Source organism: Callospermophilus lateralis, chromosome 10 (genome assembly GCF_048772815.1).
Source record: "Callospermophilus lateralis isolate mCalLat2 chromosome 10, mCalLat2.hap1, whole genome shotgun sequence".
Classification (NCBI taxonomy): Eukaryota; Metazoa; Chordata; class Mammalia; order Rodentia; family Sciuridae; genus Callospermophilus; species Callospermophilus lateralis.
This window is the reverse complement of record NC_135314.1, coordinates 58,914,332-58,938,051: the sequence shown is the minus strand read 5'-3', so window position 1 is coordinate 58,938,051 and position 23,720 is coordinate 58,914,332. Positions and strand designations below refer to the sequence as shown.

The following is a 23,720-nucleotide window of genomic DNA, read 5'->3' as shown; positions in this document are numbered from 1 at the left end:
GGATTCTTCATCTCAGTAGGTCAATGGAGTGATGGAGAAGGGGAGTCACAGGGAGAAGTTTGAAACTGAAAATATGGAGGAGTTGTAGTTATTGGTAAGGACCAGATCTAGGTTCTAATAATGAGAGAGGATCATGCTCATAGCCCCTGTAATTAACATCTTTTTAAAATATTTTTTTTCATGGTACTGGGGATTGAAACCAGGTCCTTATACATACTAGGCAAGCACTCTACCACTGAGCCATCCACCAGTCCTTTGTATCTTTTTATTTTTATTTTTATTTTTGAGACAGGTTCTCACCAAGTGGCCAGGCTGGCCTTGAGCTTGTGATCCTCCTCCCTCAGCCTCCCTAATTGCTGGGATTACAGGCGTGTGCCACCATCAGGTTCTGTGGTTTATTTATTTTGAGCATATGAAAAGTTCTTTCATTTTAAATGATAAAGGAATAAAAAAATGCTACTTCTTTTTTAAAAATTTGTTCTACTTATTTGTACCTGACAGCAGAATGCATTTGAATTCAGCGTACAGAAATGGAGCACAACATTTCAATTCTCTGGTTGTGCACAGTGTAGAGATACAGCATTCCCGCAATCATACACGTACCTAGGGTAATTGACCATCTCATTCCATCATCTTTCCTACCTCATAACCCCTCTCCACCCTCTCCTCTGCCCAATCTAAAGTTCCTCCATTCTTCCTATGCTCCCTGCCCCATCATAATCAGAGAAAACATATGGCTTTGTTTTTGGAGGGATTGACTTACTTTGCTTAGCACAATATTCTCCAACTCCATCCATTTACCTGAAAATGCCATTATTTTATTCTATTTTTATTTTAAGAATAATGCCATTTCTTAAAATCAGGCTTGGGTCTTTAAATGTGTACTTAAAAGTTTTCATTGATACTAGGAAATATTCATGATAATAAATTCAAACAGACCCAGATACACAGCTTTAATTTTAAGAAGAATCAAAAGAAAGGATGCTTAAAAGACCGACACATTTATTTTAGTGATGGGATCATACATCATTTTTCTTGCTTCTCTACACATTAACTTTCCTAATTTTATCCACTAAAAAGACATTAATGTTTTGATGAAAAAAAAAAAAAACCAACTCACACATGCAAAAAAAAAAAACAAACTTAGGTGTAAACATTGACCACTACAGAAGTCAACACATACATTTGGTTGTAGAGTTGTCATAGTAGACAATTTGAGAAATGGAAGAAAGTAAAAAGGAACCCTTGGTCTTTCCTTAAGGACCAAAGACTACAGTGTTAACATGTTCTGAGTGTTTCCTTCAGTCTTTTGTTCTTTGCATAGTGTTTTTGTTGTGTTAAGTTTTTCCAGATCAAAATAAAAGTGTGTTTTAAAAAAGTAATAATCCTAGCAGCTCGGGAGCCTGATATAAGAGGATCACGAGTTCAAAGCCAGTCTCATCAATGGTAGGGCACTAAGCAACTCAATGAGGCCCTGTCTCTAAATAAAATACAAAATAGGGGTGGGGATGTGGTTCAGTGTTTGAGTGCCCCTGAGTTCAATACTCAGTACAAAAAAAAAAAAAAAGTTAATATAAAGGAAATATAAAGGATAAGGTATAAATCACCTGTGGAAATGCCACACTCAAGTATATCTGCCATCTTCTCTTTCACTCTTTAGTACGGGTGTGGTGCTCTCTTTCTCTCTCTTTCTCTCTCTCTCTCTCTCTCTCTCTCTCTCTCTCATACACACACACACACACACACACACACACACACACACTTTTTCTTTTCAATACAATATATTCCTGTTTTGGGACATTTTCATTTCAACAATGTGACAAGCTTTTCATGTTAATAAATGTAAAGAGACACTATTGTCACAGAGAATTCTTTCACATGGGCCATGGTTTCTTTCTTTCTTTCTTTCTTTCTTTTTTTAACTAGGGCTTGAAACCAGGGTTTCTTAACCACTGAGCTCCTTTTTTGTATTTTATTTAGAGACAGGGTCTTACTGAGTTACTTAGGCCTCTCTATGTCGATGAGGCTGGCTTTGAACTTGTGATCCTTCTGAGGTACATGATTTCTGAAACCAGTCTCCCACTGATGGACATTTAGGTTTTGGTTTCTCAATACCTTGCTTTTATTAAGACTGTTATAATAAACATTTATGCACATTTATATTTTTGTCTATTTGCACCCTTAGGGGGGAAAAAATCATTGAAGCAGACTAGCTGAGTAAAAAGTTCTTACTTAAAATTCTCTTACCTATTTTCAAACTGTCCTCCAGAGAAACAGGAATGTGCTTTCCTTGCAGCTTTGCCAATACTGGATATTTTCCATTTATTAAATTGTTCGCCAATCTGAATCAACTAAAAACAATACCTTATTGCTATTTTAATTGTAAGACTCCATTGTTTTCTACATATTTGTGATCCTCTTGTCAGTATAATAGTATCATCTTTGAATGTGATAGAATATCATCATGTAAATGAATCAAGTGAGTCTAATTTCTCCTAAATGCTATCTATTCTATTGTAGTCAGAGGTTGATAGGAATTCTTATCTAGAAACTTTAGAAATATGTTTCTTCTTAGGTCTTATCTACAGGCTAAGAACAAAACGCACATTTCTCTCTCCTTGTTCCCTTCCCTGATAGGACTGGTCATTTTGTTCTCTCACAGCAATTGACATATACAAAAGCAACATTTTGTCAACTTGTCTTCAAATTTGAAGAAAATGACATTGTACTTAAGCAGTGTATTGACACTAAAAAATAAAATAGGAATGTTTTGTTACAAATTCTACAACCTAGCAAAGTTAACCATGTTGCAGAATTTATCATTTAATAGATTTCTTTGATCACAGTAATGAAGATAATATAAACAACCTTCAGGGATATGAAAATAGCTGTGTTACATTGTTGTGCATTCTCACAATAATTTATTTAAATCTACTTGCTCAGCTGAAGTCAAAGAAGAGAATGGAATGAGAGAATTAGAAAAAAAATTGGTGGAATAATAATAATGATAATAGCTGATATTTGTTGAGTGCTTACTATATCATAAACTCATTATAAGTATTATTTCATTTAATCCTTAAAATAACTCTATGAAGTAGATTTTATTGTCTGTTGTATAGATGAGTAAACTGAGGCTCAGTGAGATTTGTCTGGGTGGTACAAGTGGTAAGTGGGGGTAAAGATTAAAATTGTCTCAGAATCTCATGCCACTTATAAGCAGTGATCACTTGAGTAGGTAGTAAATAAACAATGCCTATGTATTATAACATAAATAACATAATAAAAGAAGTACTGAAGGAAGAGTTCCATAAACAGTGTTAGGATAATTGCTGTTGGAGAGGAGGAAATTAAATTGAATTCTTACCATTTAGCAGATTTCAGGGTACAGAAGAATAACAATTAAAGCAAAGGAAAAAAATCACAAAGACAAATTTAACCAACTAAACTATTTGTACATTATTTTTTCTACATTAAAAAACACAGTAAATATCAGGACATGTAACCTAGTGGTAGATCACTTCCCTAGCATGTGTGAGGCCCTGGGTTCAATCCCCAGTACTGCAAATAATGATAATAATAATAATTATTATTATTATTATTTAAGAAAAATTCATTAGTAAAATTAAAAAGCAAGTGGCTAACTATAAAAACTATTTATAATAAAATGACAAAAGAGATTAATATTCCTTATATAGAACTCCTACTTATCAATGTGGAGAGAAAAATCACATAACACTCCTCTAAACAAAGAAGCAAAGAATTTTCACAATTCATAGAAAAAGAAAATTATTTTAAAATTGTTGATTATTAGGAAAATATATTGCTTATTTTTAAAAATTTTTAAACATTATCATTTCATGCTGGTAAGCTCATAATAAGACTGACTCTTTATAGTTTTTTACTGGAAATATAAACTTGATTAACACTCCAGAAAGTCATTAGAAATTACTGTCAAAGTTCCTAAAATGTTCATATTCTTTAATCCAATAAGTCTACAATTAGGACTCTATAATAAAGTAATAATCAGGTGTATACACAAATAACTGATTTCTAAATATTTTTATTGCAATGGTATATACAATATCCAATTTTTTATTGTATTTACAAGATAGAAGTTGGATATAATAAATAATAAATCTATTTTTTAAACTGTGTAGCCAAGAAAAGTTATATTTTTTTATGAATGTTTATTAGTCACAACAGAAAGTTAAATGGGGGCAGGAATCAGTATATGAAACTAAATAGGAAATGATTCCAGTGTTCATATTTGGTGCTGAGAGGCCTGGAACAGACCACTTCTTTTATGCTTCCTATATAAGTAGGTGGATTGTGGTTATTTCTGAGTAGTGCAATAAAGGGTGATTTTTATTTTTTGCAAATTTCATATTTTAGTTTTTAGTACATTATTAGTGCCCTGTGGTTGCTGTAATGAAGTACCACAAATCAAGTGACTGAACAGAAATTCATTCTCTCACAGTTCTGGAGGCCAGATGTCTGAAATAAATTTCACCAGGCTGAACCTGAAGTTTGAGCAGGGCTGGTGCTCCCTCCAGAGGATCCAGAGAAAAATTCACTCCTTGCTTTTCCCAGCTTCTGGTAGCTGTTGGTTGACATTCCTTGGCTGGCGGCCACATCACTCCCATCTCTGCCTCCAGGGTCACATTGCCTTTTCTTCTCACTGTGTCAATCTCCCTCTGCATCTCGTTCATAGGATTCCTAAACTGCTTTTAGGGATCACTCAGATGTCTAGAATAATCTCCCTGCGCAAGGTCCTTACCTTAATCACACCTGAAGGACTCTTTGTCCAAATACTGTAACATTTCCATGCTCCAGGGATTAGGACCTTGTATCCTTGGGGTTATTATTCAACCTACCACATTACGCTTTATTTTTATCAGAAAAAAAAGTACACCATTCATTTTAGGAAAAAAAAAAAAATCAGTTTTGTTCAGATCAATTAAGCTAAAATTCTTACACCCAAAGTAGAAAAATTTGCTGATTTGGAGTTTTTAGGGAAGGTACTATAATTACATATTTATATTGAAATCATTTCTTTATGTATCAGTTTCACTCATTAAATGTAAGCTTCCTGAGGACACAAACTATTTTATTAGTTAGTGTGTTTCTTTTCCTTGTTCTTCAGCTACTGGAAAATGTGGTAACTATTACTTAGTAAATGTTTGCTGGTAGGTTGCTGTTGACCTACACACATCATCTAAATGAAGAGGCAGACAAGTAGTGCCTGAGCTTAAGATGGTTGCAAAGGGGCCAATGGCCACTTTTTACACTGAAAGTCCCATATCAGCAGAAATCCTTCAACAGGCAAACCAGGATGATTGGTCACCCAGCCAGGAGCCCAAAGTCCAGGGAAGCCACCTCAGCAAGGCTGGTACTCATCCTGGTGGAAAGTGGTCCTAAGATGATACTGACCTGGAAGTGTGGCCCAAATGTAGCTGCTTGGTGCTTTCAAGCACAATGCAAAATATTAATGTAATCACTTATTTTATTCAAAAAATGTTTATTGCTCACCTACTATATACAACTGGCAGGCATAGTTCTAGGGGCTGGAGATTTAATGATGAGAAAGACAGATACTATTCTTACTTTAGTGAAACTTACATTTTAATGACAAAAAAAGATGATAAACACATGTAGGGTATAGAGTTATAATGAGAATTATTGATAAGTACTATGAAGAAAAATAACACAGTGTGGGGGAAAGGACAGTGTTTTAGGATAATCAGAGGTCTGTCTATGAGGTGACATTTGAACAGAGACAATGAAGCAAGGGAACAGATTTCGCAAGTATCTGGGGGAAGAGGGTAGCAAGAAGAATCAGTAGGTGCAAAGGCCCTTGGCTTGGTCCATGCCAAGCTTGAGGGAACATGCAGAGCCAGTGTGGGCCAGCGCTTAGCCAGCAAAGTGAAGGTGATGGGAGACTCGGAAGAGAAACTCACAGATGGCTAGATCACTTGCTTGCTTCCACAGATATGCCAAAGTCACATGCAAAAGACCCATGAAGGACATACAGTAGTTACCTCTGGAGACTGAGGGTCTGCAGTTGGAAGGAAAACTAACTTTCCTCTATTTATCTTTTCAGATATTTTGTTTTGTTTTTATCTTGCATACGAATGTCCTTTTTTTAAAAAAAAATCTAATAATTTAAAACAATAAAGAGGATTTATAACAATATTTAAATAATTAATTAAACTTGAAGTTGCAGCTAGGTACAGCAGGAAGGGAGAGCTCCTGGTTGGTTGTGTTGAGTCACCATGGATAGCAGTAGGGCTTTCCAGGCAGCAGAGCTGTGGTAGCAGTGGTAGCTTTGGGGAAAGAGAACCCTGAGTAAGGGCCCTACCACCAGGACCAGATCCCAGCCTTTTCCCAAGTCCTCAAAGAGCAGGAAGCTGGTCTTGTTAAAACCGATTGGGAAAGAACTAATAGATTCAGTTAAGATTGAGCCTTTTGCCAGATTGGTCTGGCTAATGTGGAGTGAAGTCCTCTCTTTTGGAAGACTGAGGGGGTTGAACTCGGGGGTGCTTTATCACTGAACTACCTCCCAACCCTTTTTATTTTGAGACAGAGTCTCACTAAGTTGCTGAGGCTGGAGAACTTGTGGTCTTCCTTCCTCAGCCTCCCCAGTAGCTGGGACTATGGGCAGTACCACCTTGCCAGGCCTGAGTGAAGTTCTCCTAGAGGCCAAAAAAAAAAAAAAAAAAAGAAGGTCAGAATTTTAACACCTCTTCCCTAGTTTCAATGACAGTTGTGCCATCCTGACAGGGGAAAGTAAAGAAACTAAAAATCAATGTACAGTGACCTGACCCTTCCAAGAGAAAAACAAGGATCTAGAGAGCTTCTAGACAGGATTCGGGTGGAATGAGGAGAGGCTGAGAATGATGAAATAAACACCAATCCCAAGTGAGACCTGCAGGCATCAGCGTAAGCCTGTGCTCCATCTAGGAGACTAAGGATGACTAACAGCTTCCTAAACATTAAAGGAACTTTCCATGAGGACTGATAACTTGACCTGCACCTTTATTCCCCAGACACATTTTTTTTAAAGGGGAGTGGTGCAAAGCTTTGCAGAGCTCCATCCTGTCGGTGCAGAGGAAGGAGGGAGGCCTCCCAGCCCTCCCTGCAGGCACCACAGAACTAGGAAGGTCCACAGGCATTCGGCAGCCCCTCCCTTCCCTGAAGCCGCTCCCTTTTGCCCTACCTGTGAGGTTCTCCCTAACTGGAGTTGGTCCACTCCACAATCCTATTTTCTGAGAAACAACTCCTAGGAAGAGAAGGGAATTTCCTGGAGGCCCCATCCTTGCCCCTGGCCCTCCATACTTCAGATCTTACAGAGCAAGGCCTGCAGCTGTGATCTCTCTTGGGCTGGCAGACCAGCAGGAGGTTGGGACCCCTGAGACTGTTAATGCTCCTGGCCCCACATTTCTCCCCATCTCTGCTGAGGAAAAGAGAGCTCAAGTTTTCCCTGTAGAGAATTCTGACTGCCTTTTAAAATGGTGGGCTTCTGTATATATGTGTGACTTGGATTAAATAAAAAGGGTAAACTAGAAAAAACTTGGTGGACAAAACCCTGACATGATGTCCCCATGTAAGGTTCACCTATAATGTGCCAAGCACTGTTCTGTAAATGGGGACTTACCACATTCCTGCATTTAGAGAGCTTTCCTTCTATCAGAGGAGACTGACTTACTGATAACCCCATTAGATAAGTATATTGGACTTAGTAAGAGAAAGTGAGAGGGTTGGGGGTGTCCTGGCTGGGACAGGACTCCTCTAAGTCAGGCTAGAACATAGAGGTGTGGCTCAGAATAGGGCACGGCAAACAGAGTAAGTAAAGTTAGTTCCTTCCACACTTAATGAGAAATGAGTGCCTAAAAACTACAGTTGGGAGTGTGAATATCAGCCAGGAAATGATAGCCAAAGACTGAATGGAGATAAATAATACATGAAAATTATTTGTTAGAATCTCAGTTTTGGTTGTATTGCAGTAGTTATTTATTAAATTAAAGAATGCATTTTATTATTATACCTGGCATTATATTTGTCTTAGCTTTTTCACTGCTGTGACTAAAGGACCTGGCCAGAATAATTGTAGGGGAGGAAAAAGTTTATTTGGGGGTTCACAGATTCAGAGATCTTAGTCCACAGAAAGCCGGCTCCATTCTTTGAGGCTCAGGGTAAGACTGAACATCATGGCTGGAGAGTGTGGTGGGAGGAAGCAGCTCACATCATGATCAGAAGGCAAAGAGAGATTTTCTACTCTTTAGATAAAAAATATATACCCCAAGTCCCACCTTCTCCAGCCACACCCCATCACTTCAGTGACCACTGTTAATCTCTCTCAGGGGATTAATTCACTGATTGGGTTAAGACTTATAACCCAATCATTTATCCTCTGAACCTTCTTGCATTGTGTCACACATGAGCTTTTGGGGTAAACCTCACATCCAAACCACAATAGTATGCAAACATAAAATAAGTGTGTGACACCAAAAGGAAATATTAGATTGCATCAGCCATATAGATGCCTGTGAATTCAAGATCAAGGTGCGGGTGGGAGTGGTTGGGTGGTACAGTGCTTGCCAAGCATGAGCCAGACCCTGGATTCAATCCCAGTGCTACAAAATAAATATGAAAATAAAAGATCAAGAGCCCCTTTTAAAGAACATATTCGTTTAGGTAGGGTTACTCAGGCATTTACATATGAGGGAAAAAACATGGAATGGTAGCTGAAGAGTTGTACATTTTTAATATACATAAGTTACACATCCGTTAAAAAAAAAAAGTGATTGCCATTGCCTTGGACTCAGGGAGCACACCCAGGCCTGCAGTTCATGAGCACTCACACTCTGCCCTGAGAGGCTCTTGAGCCCAGGCACAGACTAGACAGATTCTCAGGACAGGGACACAGGGCTGGGATTAGGGGACTCTAGCCAGAACTTCCTGCCTGGTACAGCAACTCTGGCAGGTAAGAGATGAGCAAGGGCCGGCCTGTAAGCACACTGTTTTCATGCTATTACAGTCTCCCCTCCTCTGGGCTGATGGAGGAGCAGAATACCGATGCAGAAAGTAACCAGAAAGCAAGTTGAGGCAAGGCCACCAGGTCTCAGGGACAAAGCTCTTATCCCTGCTGAGGAAGGCACGTCTCTCCTGCTTCTTGGCTTCCAGCATAGACAGCAGTTGAGGACTCAAGGTCGTGGAATAATGACAGGCTAGGTGTGGAGAGGCCTGTGCTCCTGTGGAGACAGCAGGCTCAACTTCTCACTCTGTCTCTGATCTCTCTGAATGCGAGTGAGTCTCTGAGAGTCTGCTTGGATTCAAGGAGCACACCCAGTCCTGCAGATCCTTACACTTCCTTACCCACACACCAACAGCCATCTGAAGACACTCAGAGACCCAAACAGCCCACCCGTTGCCAAGTGCATGCACTATGAGATGCTTCATAATGGGAACCCTCAGAAATTGTAGTTGGTTGGTTGGTTTCCTAGAAAAGCATGCCCTTAGGAAGGGGGGTCTGCCCTCCAAGCATGGTTTTGACCCTGGAATCCGGGGATTGAGTAATAACGGCTCAGGCCAGTAGGTGTTCATGTTCCTGAGCACTCACTGGGTGACTTCATGTTCCTCTCCACAGGAGGCAGTGTCATATTGCCCAGAGGAAGGCCAACTGGCCAGAATCCAAAATATTATCCAGGAGCTCCCCCCATCCCATTATAGGTAAGAATCCTTGGTGAAAGAAATATGTAGACTCTTAGTGTGGTATATGGTAGGGTGGCATGATAAATGGGAGCAAATTCAGTGGACAATGGTCTCCTGGGGGCATCAGGAAATGAGTGGGTAGGTCACTGTTATCAAATTGGGTTGGTACCAGACCAGGGTCATTGTAGTGAAGAGCAGCCTGTCTCCCAAGTCACTAGCAGGGCACTCATCAAGAGTCCCACGGGAAGTCATTCTGATCACAGAGTCAGTGACATCTTTGGTTCTCACCTAGATTTATAGCATGACCAGAAGATGGAAACCCAGATGGCTCTTCAGCGGGGATGACTGTGGCTCTGGAGCCCTAGGCTGACTGAGCTCTATACTGCTCATCAGTACTGGTCCTTACATCATCTCCCTCCTTTGGCTCCAGTCTCACAGCTTAGCCCCAATTTCACCCCCTTTCCCAGGGTTCCCCACCCCTGCCCATCTTATACAAGGGGGCAGATTTTGATGTGGTGTAAGAAAGAATTTCCTAGCAGTCACATGTTGTTCATCCATGAGATGAGTTTCCTAACAAGTACCAACTTATCTGTACCTGGAAGAATTTTTAAAAGAGAGTGGGCTCTTCAGTGAGAACCTATTTGAAGACTGTGGGGAGGCTATCCTGAAGGGTCTTAGAAGAGCAAATGGTCACCAAGACTCCTCAGCCATGGGATCTGTGATTCCCTGGTTCTGTCTCTAGCTGGTGCTCCGTGGGACTCAGCTGGCTTCTAAGAAGACTGATCCCTGTCCCCACCCCAGGCCAAGGTGCCATGGCCCAGAAATTTACTTCCAACAAGCCTTCAAAATTCATAAGATAGAAGTAGAGTCTCTTAAATCCAAACTTGGAAATTATCACCAGATTTCAGGCTTCACACAGGCCCTGTGGTTTTGTGCTTTGTCAAAAAAAATATATATATATATATATATATTACAGGACCTTGGAATACCTGATTCGACACCTGGCCCACATCGCCTCCTTCAGCAGCAAGACCAACATGCATGCCAGGAACCTGGCCCTGGTGTGGGCACCAAACCTCCTCAGGTAAACACCACACCCTCACCTTCACCCCACCCTGGTGGGCTCAGAGCCCATCAAAGCAAATGAAACCTGGATTCTTCAAAATTGAATCTCTTTGAAACAAACTAGTAGCTTAGTAATCTGTTGGTGATTTTAATCACCTAAACTGTTTGGCTGCTGACTTGGAAACTCTGGGTTCCAAAGGCATTTGTTAGATCGAGGTGTGGCTAAAGTTATAGATCTGTATGTTACAGTTTCTTGAAAAGGCCTTTGTTTTCTCTAGGTTCATTGGCTTTTTCTTGGCTTTGGTTGGGGTACAACTTGCTATAATTTGAATCAACTGCTTCACGTGACTTTGCAAAAGATGACCTGCTCCACGGGACTAATGGGTGGAGGTGGGAAGGGATCCCATATGTTTATGGGATAGTGTTAATAGTCTTGTAGTGTATAATTCCAGATAACTGTTTTAAGTTTCAGTGGGTTGGGTTTTACAGCCTTTGGAAAGACCCTTTGATCAGTCTTAAAAGTTAAAATATTCTAAAAGTGACTTAGGAGATGATGCCTGTGTAAAAGGCCCACTGGCTCTCCTGACTGCTTCAGGTTGTAAGGCAGATTCAGTCAGTAAATATGTTTCTTCCACGGTTCAGGTCTAAAGAAATCGAGGCCACTGGTTGCAATGGAGATGCAGCCTTCCTTGCAGTCCGGGTCCAGCAAGTGGTGATTGAGTTTATATTGAATCATGTGGATCAAATCTTCAGCAACGATGCTCCTGCGTCTCTGGAGAATGATGGTAATGACTCCTCCTGGCATCTATCCCATCTATCCCACCAGCCTATCCTTTCTTGCCTTAGTTATGGGGCCTAATAATAAGTGAGGGTGAGCTTGGTTTTAGCTGTGTGTGTGCGCACACACACACACACACACACTGGCCACTGCTTGTCATTGTCTGGCGATCCTGCATATATACATGTATAGGTGTGCAGTGAAAATATGATGTGTTTGCCTGTGGCTTTAGCTTGGTTTTAGCTGTGTGTGTGTGTCTGTGTGTGTGTGTGTGTATGCACGCACACACACACACACTGGCCACTGTCTGTCATTGTCTGGCGATCCTGCATATATACATGTATAGGTGTGCAGTGAAAATATGATGTGTTTACCTGTGGCTTTAGCACGTTTTTGATTGGTTGAACACATAACCTACCCCATGAATGTGGTGTGGTGGACTAGAACTAGAAAAACGTTCCATTGGTTTAGTGAGTTCTTAAACTCTTGGTCATCAAAAAAGGCACGGGCAACATTTTTCTCCTTGATGATTTACTTTCACTGTGATGTTTCTGAAGAACCATATGCCATTGCCGTGAAGTCTTAAGTGAATGAGTTAAGAGGCAGTAGGCTCACACCCACATGCATATTCAGAATGTATTTCCTGAGTGCTTCATTCATTTTACCTTGTACCAGGCAGTAAGCATACAAAACTGAATATGTGTGCTAATGGGCATCTCATGATACAATGAACGCTAGGAGTGAATTGGCTTATGCTGCTTAAACTCCTGCAAACCTGATTTGTAAAAACTGTAAATTCATTTGATCAAAATGCCTGGTTTTCTTGATTCCTCATTTGTGAATGAAACTGCTTTTCCAGCATTGGTGTACATCAGAGATACCTGATGGGCTTGTTAAAACATGGATTACTGGACCAGAGTTTCTAGTCCAATCACCTATAGTGCAACAGATAATGTACATTTCTAACAAGTTTCCAGGTGATGCTGACACTACTGGTCAGTGGTGTTTGAGACCCATGTCTGCAAAATATTTGTTAACTGATTAAAACATTTTTCCCATTCAGTTAGTATATTTAGGGAAACCTGAATAATCTATTGCAATTGACTCAACTGAGAGAGTTTGGGTACCAATCTAGGTCTTCCTGGCTCCAAAAACCTGTTTTAGTATGTATAGGGCATGTTTTGAACCATCAGTAAATGTTAGTTCCTTCCCTCCTCAGTCTTCACTGTTAACTTAATAGCTTACGAAGGCTGCAGACAGAATATGATGTGCATAACATCCCAAGAAAAAACAGGGGCATTCTCCTCACCAGGCAATACATACGTGTCATCTAACAGAGACATCTAGGAAATTAAATTTATGCAATGCTCCAGTTTTGTGGATCAGAATCCAATACCTTTATTTTATAGATGAGAATACTGAGGTCAGAGAGATTGTGATAGCTCCAAGATTTATTAAAAAATAGTGTGCACTGAGTACCACCTATATAGCAGGCAGTGTCCTAGGCTCTGGGGACAAATCAGTGCACAAAATAACAAAGTAGCTTCCTTGCACATAACTATGATTTGAGCAGCAAGACAGCAATATATCTTATAAATAAATATATTATCACTTTTAAAAAATAAATAAATATATTATCACTTCAAAGAAAACAAGTAAGAGGAAAATAGATCACAGTAATGCAATGGTTAGTGACTTTGGGGAGTTATTTTGGCCGTAGCCTCTGAGAAAGTGATCCTTGAACTGAAACCTGAATGATACAGGGAAATCAACCAAGTGAGGATCTAGGGGATAAATGTTCCAAAGACAGAGAACAGAGAGCGGAAAGAGCACAAATCGCAAGCTCTGCTGTGAATTATGAAGTTAGATGGCTGTTACACATCTCAGCAGAGATGATGAGCAGGCCAGAACTGAGGCAGATGTGGCTACTGAATCTCAGCCTCCCACCCTGCCGTCCACATTCTTCCCATTGTCCCAGTTGCTCCCAAAGTGATGTAAGTCAATATATAATTAATGAAAATGAAAATCTAGAATCTATCAACAAATACCAGAAGTGAATTAAATTTAAACATTTTCACCCTCCTTTAGGTTAAGTTGGAAAACTGGGTTAAACTCAGAAACTTTCTGAAATATTTTCAGGATCACAGGATGTATTTAACCACAGCCCTGCAGAATGGCTGCTGTGCTTATCTTCCTGGCAACACCGCACTGTCACTTACTGTTCCCATTTTCTACCGGTCCTTTTCAGTGTCTTCATTTCCTTCCACTAGAGTGAGTCATGCTCTGCAAAGAGAAATGGTGTCATCATCCAACTTGTCTGCAAGTCTCTTCACACCTTCAGAAGCCACAGAAAGCTGGCAAAGTCACCAAAGGCTAAATAGAAGCAAACTTTGGCTTCTTTTTAACCTAGATCAGGATTTCTCAACCTCAGTTTTACTGATATTTGGTGCCAGATAATTCTTGTTGTGGGTTGCTGTTCTGTGCAATTTGTGGTGTTCAGTAGCTTCTGACATCTACCTACTAGATGCCGGTAGCCATCTTGCACACATTCATGACGATCAAAATGTCTCCAGACATTAACCTTTGCTGGGGTTATGCAACCCCCCTGCCCCAATAACCACTGATTTAGAAAAGCGATAACCCTATATATCATTGATTGTCATCATCAATTCCAGTCCTGAGACAAATACCACAAAATAGGAAAGCGTTAGCTACACACACACTAGAAGACAACTGGGAGGTACGTAAAGAGCTATATCTCTCTTAGAAGCGTGGTGTGTAAAATGTGCTTTTCCTATAGGGATAGACACCTAGGTGATCCAGGGGAACTAGAGGCTCAAGCCTTCGACTGTCTCAGAGTGGTTGTTCTCCAGCACTAGGGAGGATGGGCAGGCAGGCTCCTGTCTTACCCTTGCTGAGTCAGGCCACCTCTGTGGCTGGACAGACATATCCACCTCACCAAAGCACTAGGCAGAGGTTTCAGGAGTAAAGACCCACACTTTCTACTGTAGATCATAGTCATGGCTCAACATATATTTGTTGAATGAATGAATGAGTGGTCCCTCCAAATAGTACAGAAAATGAAGCTATTTCCTGAGGGCCCTGTTTGCCCTGTAACTAGTCTGGCTAGAAGATTTGCAAGTTTTCTGTGTGCAGCCTCAGCCCCAGGTCCCATCAGGCCCAAGAGAAGCCAGAATTAGCACTCAGCCCCTTGGCGTGAGGTCAGAATTGAGGAGCTATGGATGGTAAATCTGGCTGGACATGCATGGGCCTCCTCCCAGACTGAGCTCCTCTTTTTCCTTTATAGAAAACCGGCCCATCATAAAGAGCCTGACGCTGCCAGCCCTGTCCTTGCCCATGAAGTTGGTAAGCCTGGAGGAAGCTCAGGCCCGCAACCTGGCTACCGACCATCCTGCCCGGAAGGAAAGGAGGGAGAACAGCCTGCCTGAGATTGTGCCTCCCATGGGCACCCTCTTCCACACCGTCCTGGAGCTACCAGACAACAAGCAAGTGGCATTCTTTTAAAATTCTGGGGATGCAGAGCGGAGGGAGACAGAGGAGGAGAGGTAGTCTCGGGGTCTTGATGGAATTGTGTGGGGGGGTGCTGTCTAGTGGGTGTGTAAAGAAAACTTGCAGAAGAGAAAGGAGCTGTCTCCACAGCTCACTCTCCCCAGGGGTGATGCCGTCCATCACTCATTGTCCCAGAGTTACTGAGATCCCCGGTGTCCCACAAAGACCCCAAGCACCACGACGGGAGTGGGGTCGTAGGAGGAGAATCTTGTCATGTGTCAAACTAAATCCTTTACTCCTTAGATAAAATAGGCTTGTGGTTACAAGAGGAAGTTTACTAAAAAAGAAAAACTTGACCCCTCGGCTTGGTCTCCATACCCACATGACATTATAAGAGGCACAGAGGAAGAATCCAAGACAGAGGCCAAGTTGACAAAGGGGCCACTGTAAGCTGAACAGCATGCCTGAGCTTTTCTGGGGAGAAACCCCTGTTTCCTTCAGTGAGTGGATCATGCCCTCCTGGAACTGAGCCCACTCACCTCTCCCTAAATCAGTGGGGAATGAGACTCCCTCCCAGGAATCAGGAAGATGAATGCCTTGGAAGGAACATTAAGTACATTTTCTCTGTCTTTCAGTCAAAGCTGGGGTAAACTCCAAAGAATGGCACCTATTAAAATACACCCCAAGGTCAAGTGCTTGGGAAAAAAAAAAAGTAAGCCAAGTGCAGAACTACCCACCAACATTACAGACCTGTCTTGGATTATTATAAAGACATACTAAGGGTGTGGTGGTACATGCCTGTGATTCTACCTACTTGGGAGGTTGAGGCAGGAGAATCTCTAGTTCAAGGCCATCCTTAGCAATTTAGCAAGATCTGGTCTCAAAATAAAAAGATTTGGGGATGTAGCTCAGTGTTAGAGCACTCCTGGGTTCAATCCCCAGAACCAGGGGTGGTGGGGTGGAGGGATGGGATGGGAATTGGTATCTTTGAAGAGCCAGGGCTACACTCTTACCTGAGTTCCTATCAGAATTCAGAACTGTGTGGTTACTGATGACCTGAATCTCCCGATCTGTGCCTCTGTTTTCTACCAACCCTGCCTCTAACTGATGGCTTTGTCTCTGGCCCTGGAAAAAAGGGTCTTTGCTCTGACTCTTGAAAGCTTAGCTCAGTCACCGAGGGCATCTCCAGACAGTGTGAAAGTCAGGCTCAACTTGAATTTTAGAGGGGAATTTCCTAAAATATCAGAACCATTCACAACTAAGACGATTGAAATCTTTCTCAATTTGACAGTCTCCTTGAAATGACAAGTTAAATTAACTTATTATGGCTTGACATTTTTAGGAGAAAGCTTTCCAGTAAATCAAAGAAGTGGAAATCTATATTTAACCTGGGACGTTCTGGATCAGACTCCAAATCAAAGCTGAGTAGAAATGGGAGTGTATTTGTGAGAGGACAGAGGCTCTCAGGTAAGAAAGGCCCTGAAAGAAAAACTTATAAATTAATCAGGGGGACCTTTTGTTTATATATATATATATATATATTTTTTTTCTGACTTAAAATAAATTGCACACAAAGAACCTATATATCCTCCATGCAGCTTCCTCCAGTACTAACATCTTACATAAATGTAATACAGTTATCAAAGCCAAGCACTAAGCTGCTTGTCTGAGGAGCCCCAAAGCAGCAGAGTTGGGATTCAAACCCTGATCTGTCTGAATGCAGAATGACCTCAATGGCTATAGTCCTGGGGCTCTGCTCAGCTTCTGACCCCCCACCTTTTTTTTTCTTAGCAAGATTTGACCTCAGAGAAATACTTTCCATCCCACTCAGCTCTCTAAAAAGAGATGATGTTTGGGAACATGTCTAGCTTAGTCTGTTTTCTGTTGCTATAGGAAAATACCTGAGACTGGGTGATTTATAAAGAACACAGTTCTTTATTTTGGCTCACTGTTTTAGAGGTTAGAAAGTCCAAGCATGGTGCTGGTATCTGCTTGACTTCTGGTGAAAGCTTCATTTTGCTTTACTCATGGTGGAAAGTGGAATGTAAGCAAGTGAGTGCAGAAGAACTAAAAGGGGGCCAAACTCTTGCAAATTGCTAATCCCTTCCTGGGAGAAAGGCATTGATTCATTCATGAGGGCACTTTCTCCATGACCTGGACACCTCCCACTAGGTCCTGCCTCACAACACTGCTGTACTGAGGAATTAAGATTCCAACATATGAACTTGGGGCAGGGGGTGCACTCAAACCATAGCATGGAATAAGTTTTTACTCATTTAAGCCTGGAATAAGTTTTTACTCGTTTAAGCCGCACTTTTCCAAAACCCTGCTGTGGGAGCTTACAAAGATATGTAGAACACACCAGGTATATAACAGGTGCTCAAAGCAAGTTTGGTTTGGTTGAAATCTGTCCCAGCATGAGTTGGTGGATGAGTTTGTTGGAGAAACAACCACGCTACAGACTTCAAGGAACAAATCTGCATCTGGGGAGAAAAGTGTTGCTCCTTCCCCACTTCCCACCCTGGCCCTCTCACCCGTTGTACCAAATTTCTGGGTGCTGATAGACTTGACTACAGCCAAGAATTCTGCTGCTAGCCTGCCAATTAGGAGGGGTTACCTGGGACCCATGGATACTATTCGTACAATTAAATTAGGTTCAGGACTCCTCATTTGCTAATAATTATTTAACAAAATTGCAAAATTTTTTTTTCTCTGTAAAATATTAATAAAATTTTGATTTATCAATGTTCCTTATTTGTAAGCCCAGTTTGATTAAGAAAGTAGGAACTTCTAGAGTGAACTGGGAGAATGTTTTCTGAGGAGATAAACATAAAAGCTTGAAAATTTTTTCTAAAAGAATTTGTGTGCCCATAATCTGACCTACTGTTGTGAATGCTTCCTCTTAATATGCATTCCTCAGGAATATTTTTTCTTTTGTCTTTAGTGGAGAAGGCTACTATCCGACCAGCTAAAAGCATGGACTCGCTGTGTTCAGTGCCTGTGGAAGGTGAGTTTGTACACTTAGTTTCTAAGCTGGGGATCACAAATGGGAGATTGGAGCTCACCCCGGGCTTAAGTTGCCAGGCTGCTCCTCTGTGGTTGTGATCGCACAGAAGCACCCAGTCCTCCAAACTCAAGGGCTTCACCTGGCTCTTGCTGTAACATCCTCTACTCTATCACCCAGCTAGACCTAAAGAGCCTTCCTTTTTCTCTAGATTCCTCTAGCCATAAGGGAGAACACAGGCACTTTTCATTCAAACCTGAACCAGATAAAGGGTCAACACCTGAAAAGTAAGGCAGAAGCAGCTCAGGCAGAAAGAAGAGCCAAGTATTGATTGGTTCATGCCTCATGGCTTTACGCCTAGATGGTTGTCTTGAATTTGAGTATTTCTGTAGGCATGAGTTTCATAATGCTTGCCAAGTCATGATTCTGAATTGGCAGAATCATTCATTCATTCATTATTTACCAGTAAACATGGAGCAAGTACCTGCTGTACGTCAGGTGTGTGCAGTTTGCACATGATTTCCTTTTTGTGGATAGATATGTGAACAGTTACTGTGGGAGACCAACTTTACACTTGACTGGGTTACACTCCCCGCTGGGTGCTGAGGCGCTCAGTCACAGAAATGTGGCAGAGCTTTTCCCACCCTTCTTGGGCTCGAGGGTCCGTGTCTCGTGCATGGGCATGTCTTGCTACAGCCCCATGGGTGAAGCTACACTCACCTGATCCTTTGTAATGTAACCCCTTGCCCTGTTTAGGGTAGAATCTTCCATGGAAGTGCCTTGTGTGTGCCCCCTTCTCTTACTGTGCCCTTGGGTGTGGCCTACCCAGGTGTCAGTCAACCTGCTGACAGTGGACATCATGAAGATAGACTCAGCCCCCTGAAACCTGACCCCTTGCCTCATTCGAATAGCTTCTCCTCAATAAAAGGGGTCAGTGTGTGCTCTCGCTCTCTCTCTTTCTTCGAACCCTTAAGGTCAGAGGAGCTGTCACAGTGATCCCAAAGAAAAAAGGTATTTGTGTCTCTTGTGTGCTTATTTTTCACAGTCCAGTTAGCCCAGTTCAACTGGAGTGACCCCTGAGCCTTTTAGTCTCGAGAACAGAAACCCGGCAAGTTACACATGAGGTGACATGCATCACCAAAATGACATGAAACTATATCTGTTCTCACAGCTCTAGCCTTAAGGACTGACTTGCCTCTCTCCCTCTCTTCTATTTTTTTTTTTTTTTTAAGGAAACCAACAAGCCCAATTACAAACTACAAGACAAGGGGCTTCCCTGGCAGCAGACTCTCAACCTACTATACATTTGTCCCATGATTTTCCAATGCCTTTAATGAAAGACATTTTTCTCTTTGATAAATGAGGCAACATGAGAATCAGGAAATACTCAAAACAGCTTTTTTTTAAATATATTTTTTAGTTGTCAGTGGACCTTTATTTTATTTATTTACATGTGGTGCTGAGAATCAAACCTAGTGCTTCACACATGCCAAGCAAGCCCTCCACCACTGAGCCAAAACCCCAGCCCCATAAAACAGCTTAAAAAAAAAATCTAAACCTGAAAATTCTCAGTGAGATCTTTTTAAATGGTGTTGACACTTTTAGCATTTTCTTTTGTTTATATTCATCCATTTGCTTTGGTTTTGAAACCTCTTAGGAAAGTTCTTGCAGGATTTAATATATCATCATCTGCTGCAAATGATGATGAGTCTGTCTCCTCACATGTTAAAGGGGATGATTACATTTCCTTTCCAGTGTGGTCATAAGAATTTTAAACATAAAATTATGCAAGATACTCAGCATTGTGCTTGTTATCAATTTAGAAATCATGTCCCAGAGCCCTGGAAACTCACATGTCATCTCAGCTTATTTAGTCCCCATGTGGACTTTCCTTTGCCTTCACTACTTTTTTTTATTTTATTAGTTGTTCAAAACATTACATAGCTCTTGACATATCATATTTCATACATTTGATTCAAGTGGGTTATGAACTCCCATTCCCCCCACCCCCCATACAGATTGCAGAATTACATCGGTTACACATCCACAAGAACTTGCTCCTCACAACTGTGCTTTCTAACATTTAGTTAATTTACATTTCTAGCTTCTCAGCCTCTGAATCAACCGGAAGAAGCCCAGGGAAAGGGGGAAAGGTCTAGCTGAGAACAGCATTGGTTTCCTTGCTGGGAAATCAAACCCCTGTCTGGGTCCATCTGCCAGAGAACACATGCAATAATAAGTTTGGAAGTTTTTAAATAAAACAAGATTGTTATTTTGCCCTTTTTGTCTTCTTCCTTTTGAGCAAACATCATTCTGCCACCTCCCTCTATTTTTTCCCCCCACAATCTACATTTAATGCAACTGCTGCTTTGGAGACTGAGGGATGGACTTATTAAAATCAGAAACCGAATAGAAAAAAAAACTGTTAAAATTTTAATGGCATAATAAAAAGGCTAGTATGCCTTAAAAATTCTACATTTAATGCTTGGTAGCAGTCTTAAAAATGGCCTGCTTATGGAAGCTGCTCTCCTTGCAGAGTTTGGAATTGAGAGTATAGCACAGCAGCAAATGGACCTTTCAAAGGATGGTGCCAAAATTCTGTGCATATGAGAAAATGCACGCCTATAATCCCAGCGGCTTGGGAGGCTGAGGCAGGAGGACTGTGAGTTCAAGGCCAGCCTCAGCAACTTAGCAAGACCCTGTCTCAAAAAAAAAAGGTGGGGGTTGTGGCGGGGGATGTGGCTTAGTGGTTAAGCGCCCCTGGGTTCAATCCCCAGCACGTGGAGGGGAAGGGGTGCAGTGCTTGCTCCCTTTGCCAACTGAATGTCAAGTACTCAGTTTCATCCAGATAGTGTGCCCTTACTAGGTTGCTACACCTTTCCAGAACTCAACGGTGATGTGCCTGCTCTTACCGGAAGGCCTGAAGCGGTGTGTGTACCCAGGCTGCTGACCACCTGCCTGTTCTTTTTCACTAGGAAAAGAAACCAAAGGAAATTTCAACCGAACAGTCACCACCGGTGGATTTTTCATTCCAGCCACGAAAATGCACTCCACCAGCACTGGCAGCTCCTGTGACCTCAGCAAGCAGGAGGGTGAATGGGGCCAGGAGGGGATGCCCGCGGGCGCAGAGGGGGGCTTTGATGTGAGCAGCGACCGAAGCCAACTTCAGTGCACTCAGATCCGTCCCCCACCGGAGCAACTGAAGGTGTTCCGGCCCATCGAGGATCCAGAGAGCGAGCAAATAGCCCCAAAGATGCTGGGTATGTTTTATACCTCGAGCGACAGCCCTAGCAAGTCCGTCTTCACCAGCAGCCTCTTCCAGATGGAGCACTCGCCGCGTCACCAGCGCAAGGCGCTGAACATCTCCGAGCCCTTTGCGGTGTCGGTGCCGCTCCGCGTGTCCGCGGTAATCAGCACCAACAGCACCCCGTGCAGAACACCCCCAAAGGAGTTGCAGTCTCTCTCCAGCCTAGAAGAGTTTTCTTTCCAGGGGTCAGAGAGCGGAGGTTGGCCAGAAGAGGAGAAACCACTGGGAACCGAGACTTCTACAGGTAAAACAGGGGAGAGAGGGAGATTTCCCGGCAAGAGAGAAAAATTAGCCTTGATTTTTTTTTTTTTTTTTTTTAAGTTTGCAAGGCAATGAGGTCAAGTGGTTGGGATTGTGAGCTCTAGAGCCAGACTGCCTGAATACAAATCCAGGCTCTGCCATTTCTCTGTGCCTTGGATTCTTCATGTGTAAAATGGGAATGATGATGTTAATAATTGTACCTTCTCTAGAACAGTTGTAAATATACATTAATACTTGCAAAGTTCTTAGAACAGCAACTACCCAATAAATGTTACTTATTATTTTATTTGCTCATAGTGAGAAGGCAGCAGAAAAAGTTCACAGAACGGAATGCTGAGCTACAAAGCTGGAATTGGGGATTTAGCTCTCCCAGACTCATCCTCTCCTCATCCATCCATCCCTCATATCTATAGAAAACATGGCCAGTAAACCCAGCCTGGAGAAAAAGCATCTTTTCCTCAATTTCCTTATCTCAAATGCAGGGAGGATTCTGATTGGGTCTAGTTGAGTCCCAGGCCCAACCTTGCACCAATCACTGTTGCTATGTTAATAGGTTGTAAAATGGGCCAGATTTGAGTCTCCAGGCTGAGTGGAGTAAGGACAGCCCAACTTGAGCCACCTGAAATGGAAGTAGACGGAATCAGAAAGGAAAGGATGGCAGACAGTCAAACCATCATGTGTTCTGTGACTTAAAAATGATTCTATTTCAGTTAACATTAGATAACTTTTTTCAGCACCTACTGTGTGGTCAGCTGTTTTCTCTGGTGTTCCACGTGTATCATCTCACATAGTCTCACAACAATCATTTGAGGTACAGGGAGTTAATATTCCCAATAGCTTAAAGAGGAATTAAGAGATTTTCCCAAAAACTCATAGCAAGGAAGTGGAAAAACTAGGATTTGAATCTAGATTTTTAAAAACAAACAAATACTTCATGCTCTTTGGGACTCTCCCATGCTCTCTCCATGCATGTTTATTGTGGGTTGTGGAGTTAAAGATCATTGAAACATAGTCCCTTTTCCCTCATGAGCTGAAAACTAAGAAGGGAAGCAAACTGCACTGAAGGATCAGCCGGTAGAAGTCACAGAAGAGTCTACTCCAGCTTCTTGAAGTGAGGGAGCGCTTAGGTACTTGAAATATAAAGAAGTGTTCAGGAAGGCTGCATGGGTACAAAGGAGATGCAGTCCTCTCAGGAGGGCTCCAGGGACATGTAGAAGAGGTGACATTTGGGCTAGGTGTTCATAAATGGGTAGAATTTCTCCATGCAGAAAAGATGAGAAAGGGCATTTGGGGCTGAGAGGCAACTGAATACTGTGGGATTGTATAGGATTTGGACCCTAACTGGGCTGATTCAGATCCCAGCTTTACTGCATTGGGGCAGTGTGACAATGGCAGTTGGTTGATATCTCTGAACCTGTTGTCCATCTGCAAAGCAGGGTGGCTCCTATCTCAAGGGTTGTGGCAAGGTCTGAATGAGAAGATGTCCATAAAATACCTGTCCATGGTCCAGTTCATAGAAGATGCTCAATAAGTATTAATCATCTTTTCCTCCCTTGCACTTCAGGATGGGGCACAGATGAGCAAAGACTCAGAGGCATCAAGTGATATCTTGTCTGGAGAATGGTCTATGGGCTGGTGTGGGTCGAGCAGGATGAGGCGGGAAAGGGAGGAAGACAGGGTTTCCAAAAACTTTTGTGAAATTGATTATTGTCTTCAAACAAGAGGGTATTGGGGTCCAATGGGTTTTTTGGACACAGTCTGCTATATTTTCTCCCGTCTCTTTCTGAAAATAAGAATATCAAATCAGCATTCGATTTGGTCTGAGGGAGATAGTAATGTGGACTCCAGCCTGCTTCCCTGCCTGTGACCAGTGGCATTTGGGAATGAGCGACCCTATAGGAGGCAGCCAGGTAGGTCTGCAGGAAGATGCTAGAAGGTTCAGGGACAACAAATCCTCTCACCCGTCTCTGTGATGGAGTTAGGTCAATTTAAATTTCCTATCTTCTTCCATGATTATTCCCAATGAAAAATTTCAACTTCATTAGTAAAATATTTTTCTTTCTTTTGATTAGTAGCAGTGGGTA

General features: G+C 41.9%; 1 protein-coding gene across 1 annotated transcript in view; it reads left to right on the top strand.

The window, feature by feature from the left end:
• Window positions 1-23,720, top strand: part of Arhgap31 (Rho GTPase activating protein 31) — a 109,771-nt gene that overhangs the window by 71,908 nt on the left and 14,143 nt on the right. The window contains exons 4-10 of the mRNA XM_076868005.2: window positions 9,647-9,729; window positions 10,688-10,795; window positions 11,419-11,561; window positions 14,862-15,060; window positions 16,407-16,531; window positions 18,009-18,071; window positions 21,044-21,619. Of these exons, the coding sequence (XP_076724120.2) occupies window positions 9,647-9,729; window positions 10,688-10,795; window positions 11,419-11,561; window positions 14,862-15,060; window positions 16,407-16,531; window positions 18,009-18,071; window positions 21,044-21,619 (1,297 nt within the window). The remainder of the gene's footprint in view (window positions 1-9,646; window positions 9,730-10,687; window positions 10,796-11,418; window positions 11,562-14,861; window positions 15,061-16,406; window positions 16,532-18,008; window positions 18,072-21,043; window positions 21,620-23,720) is intronic.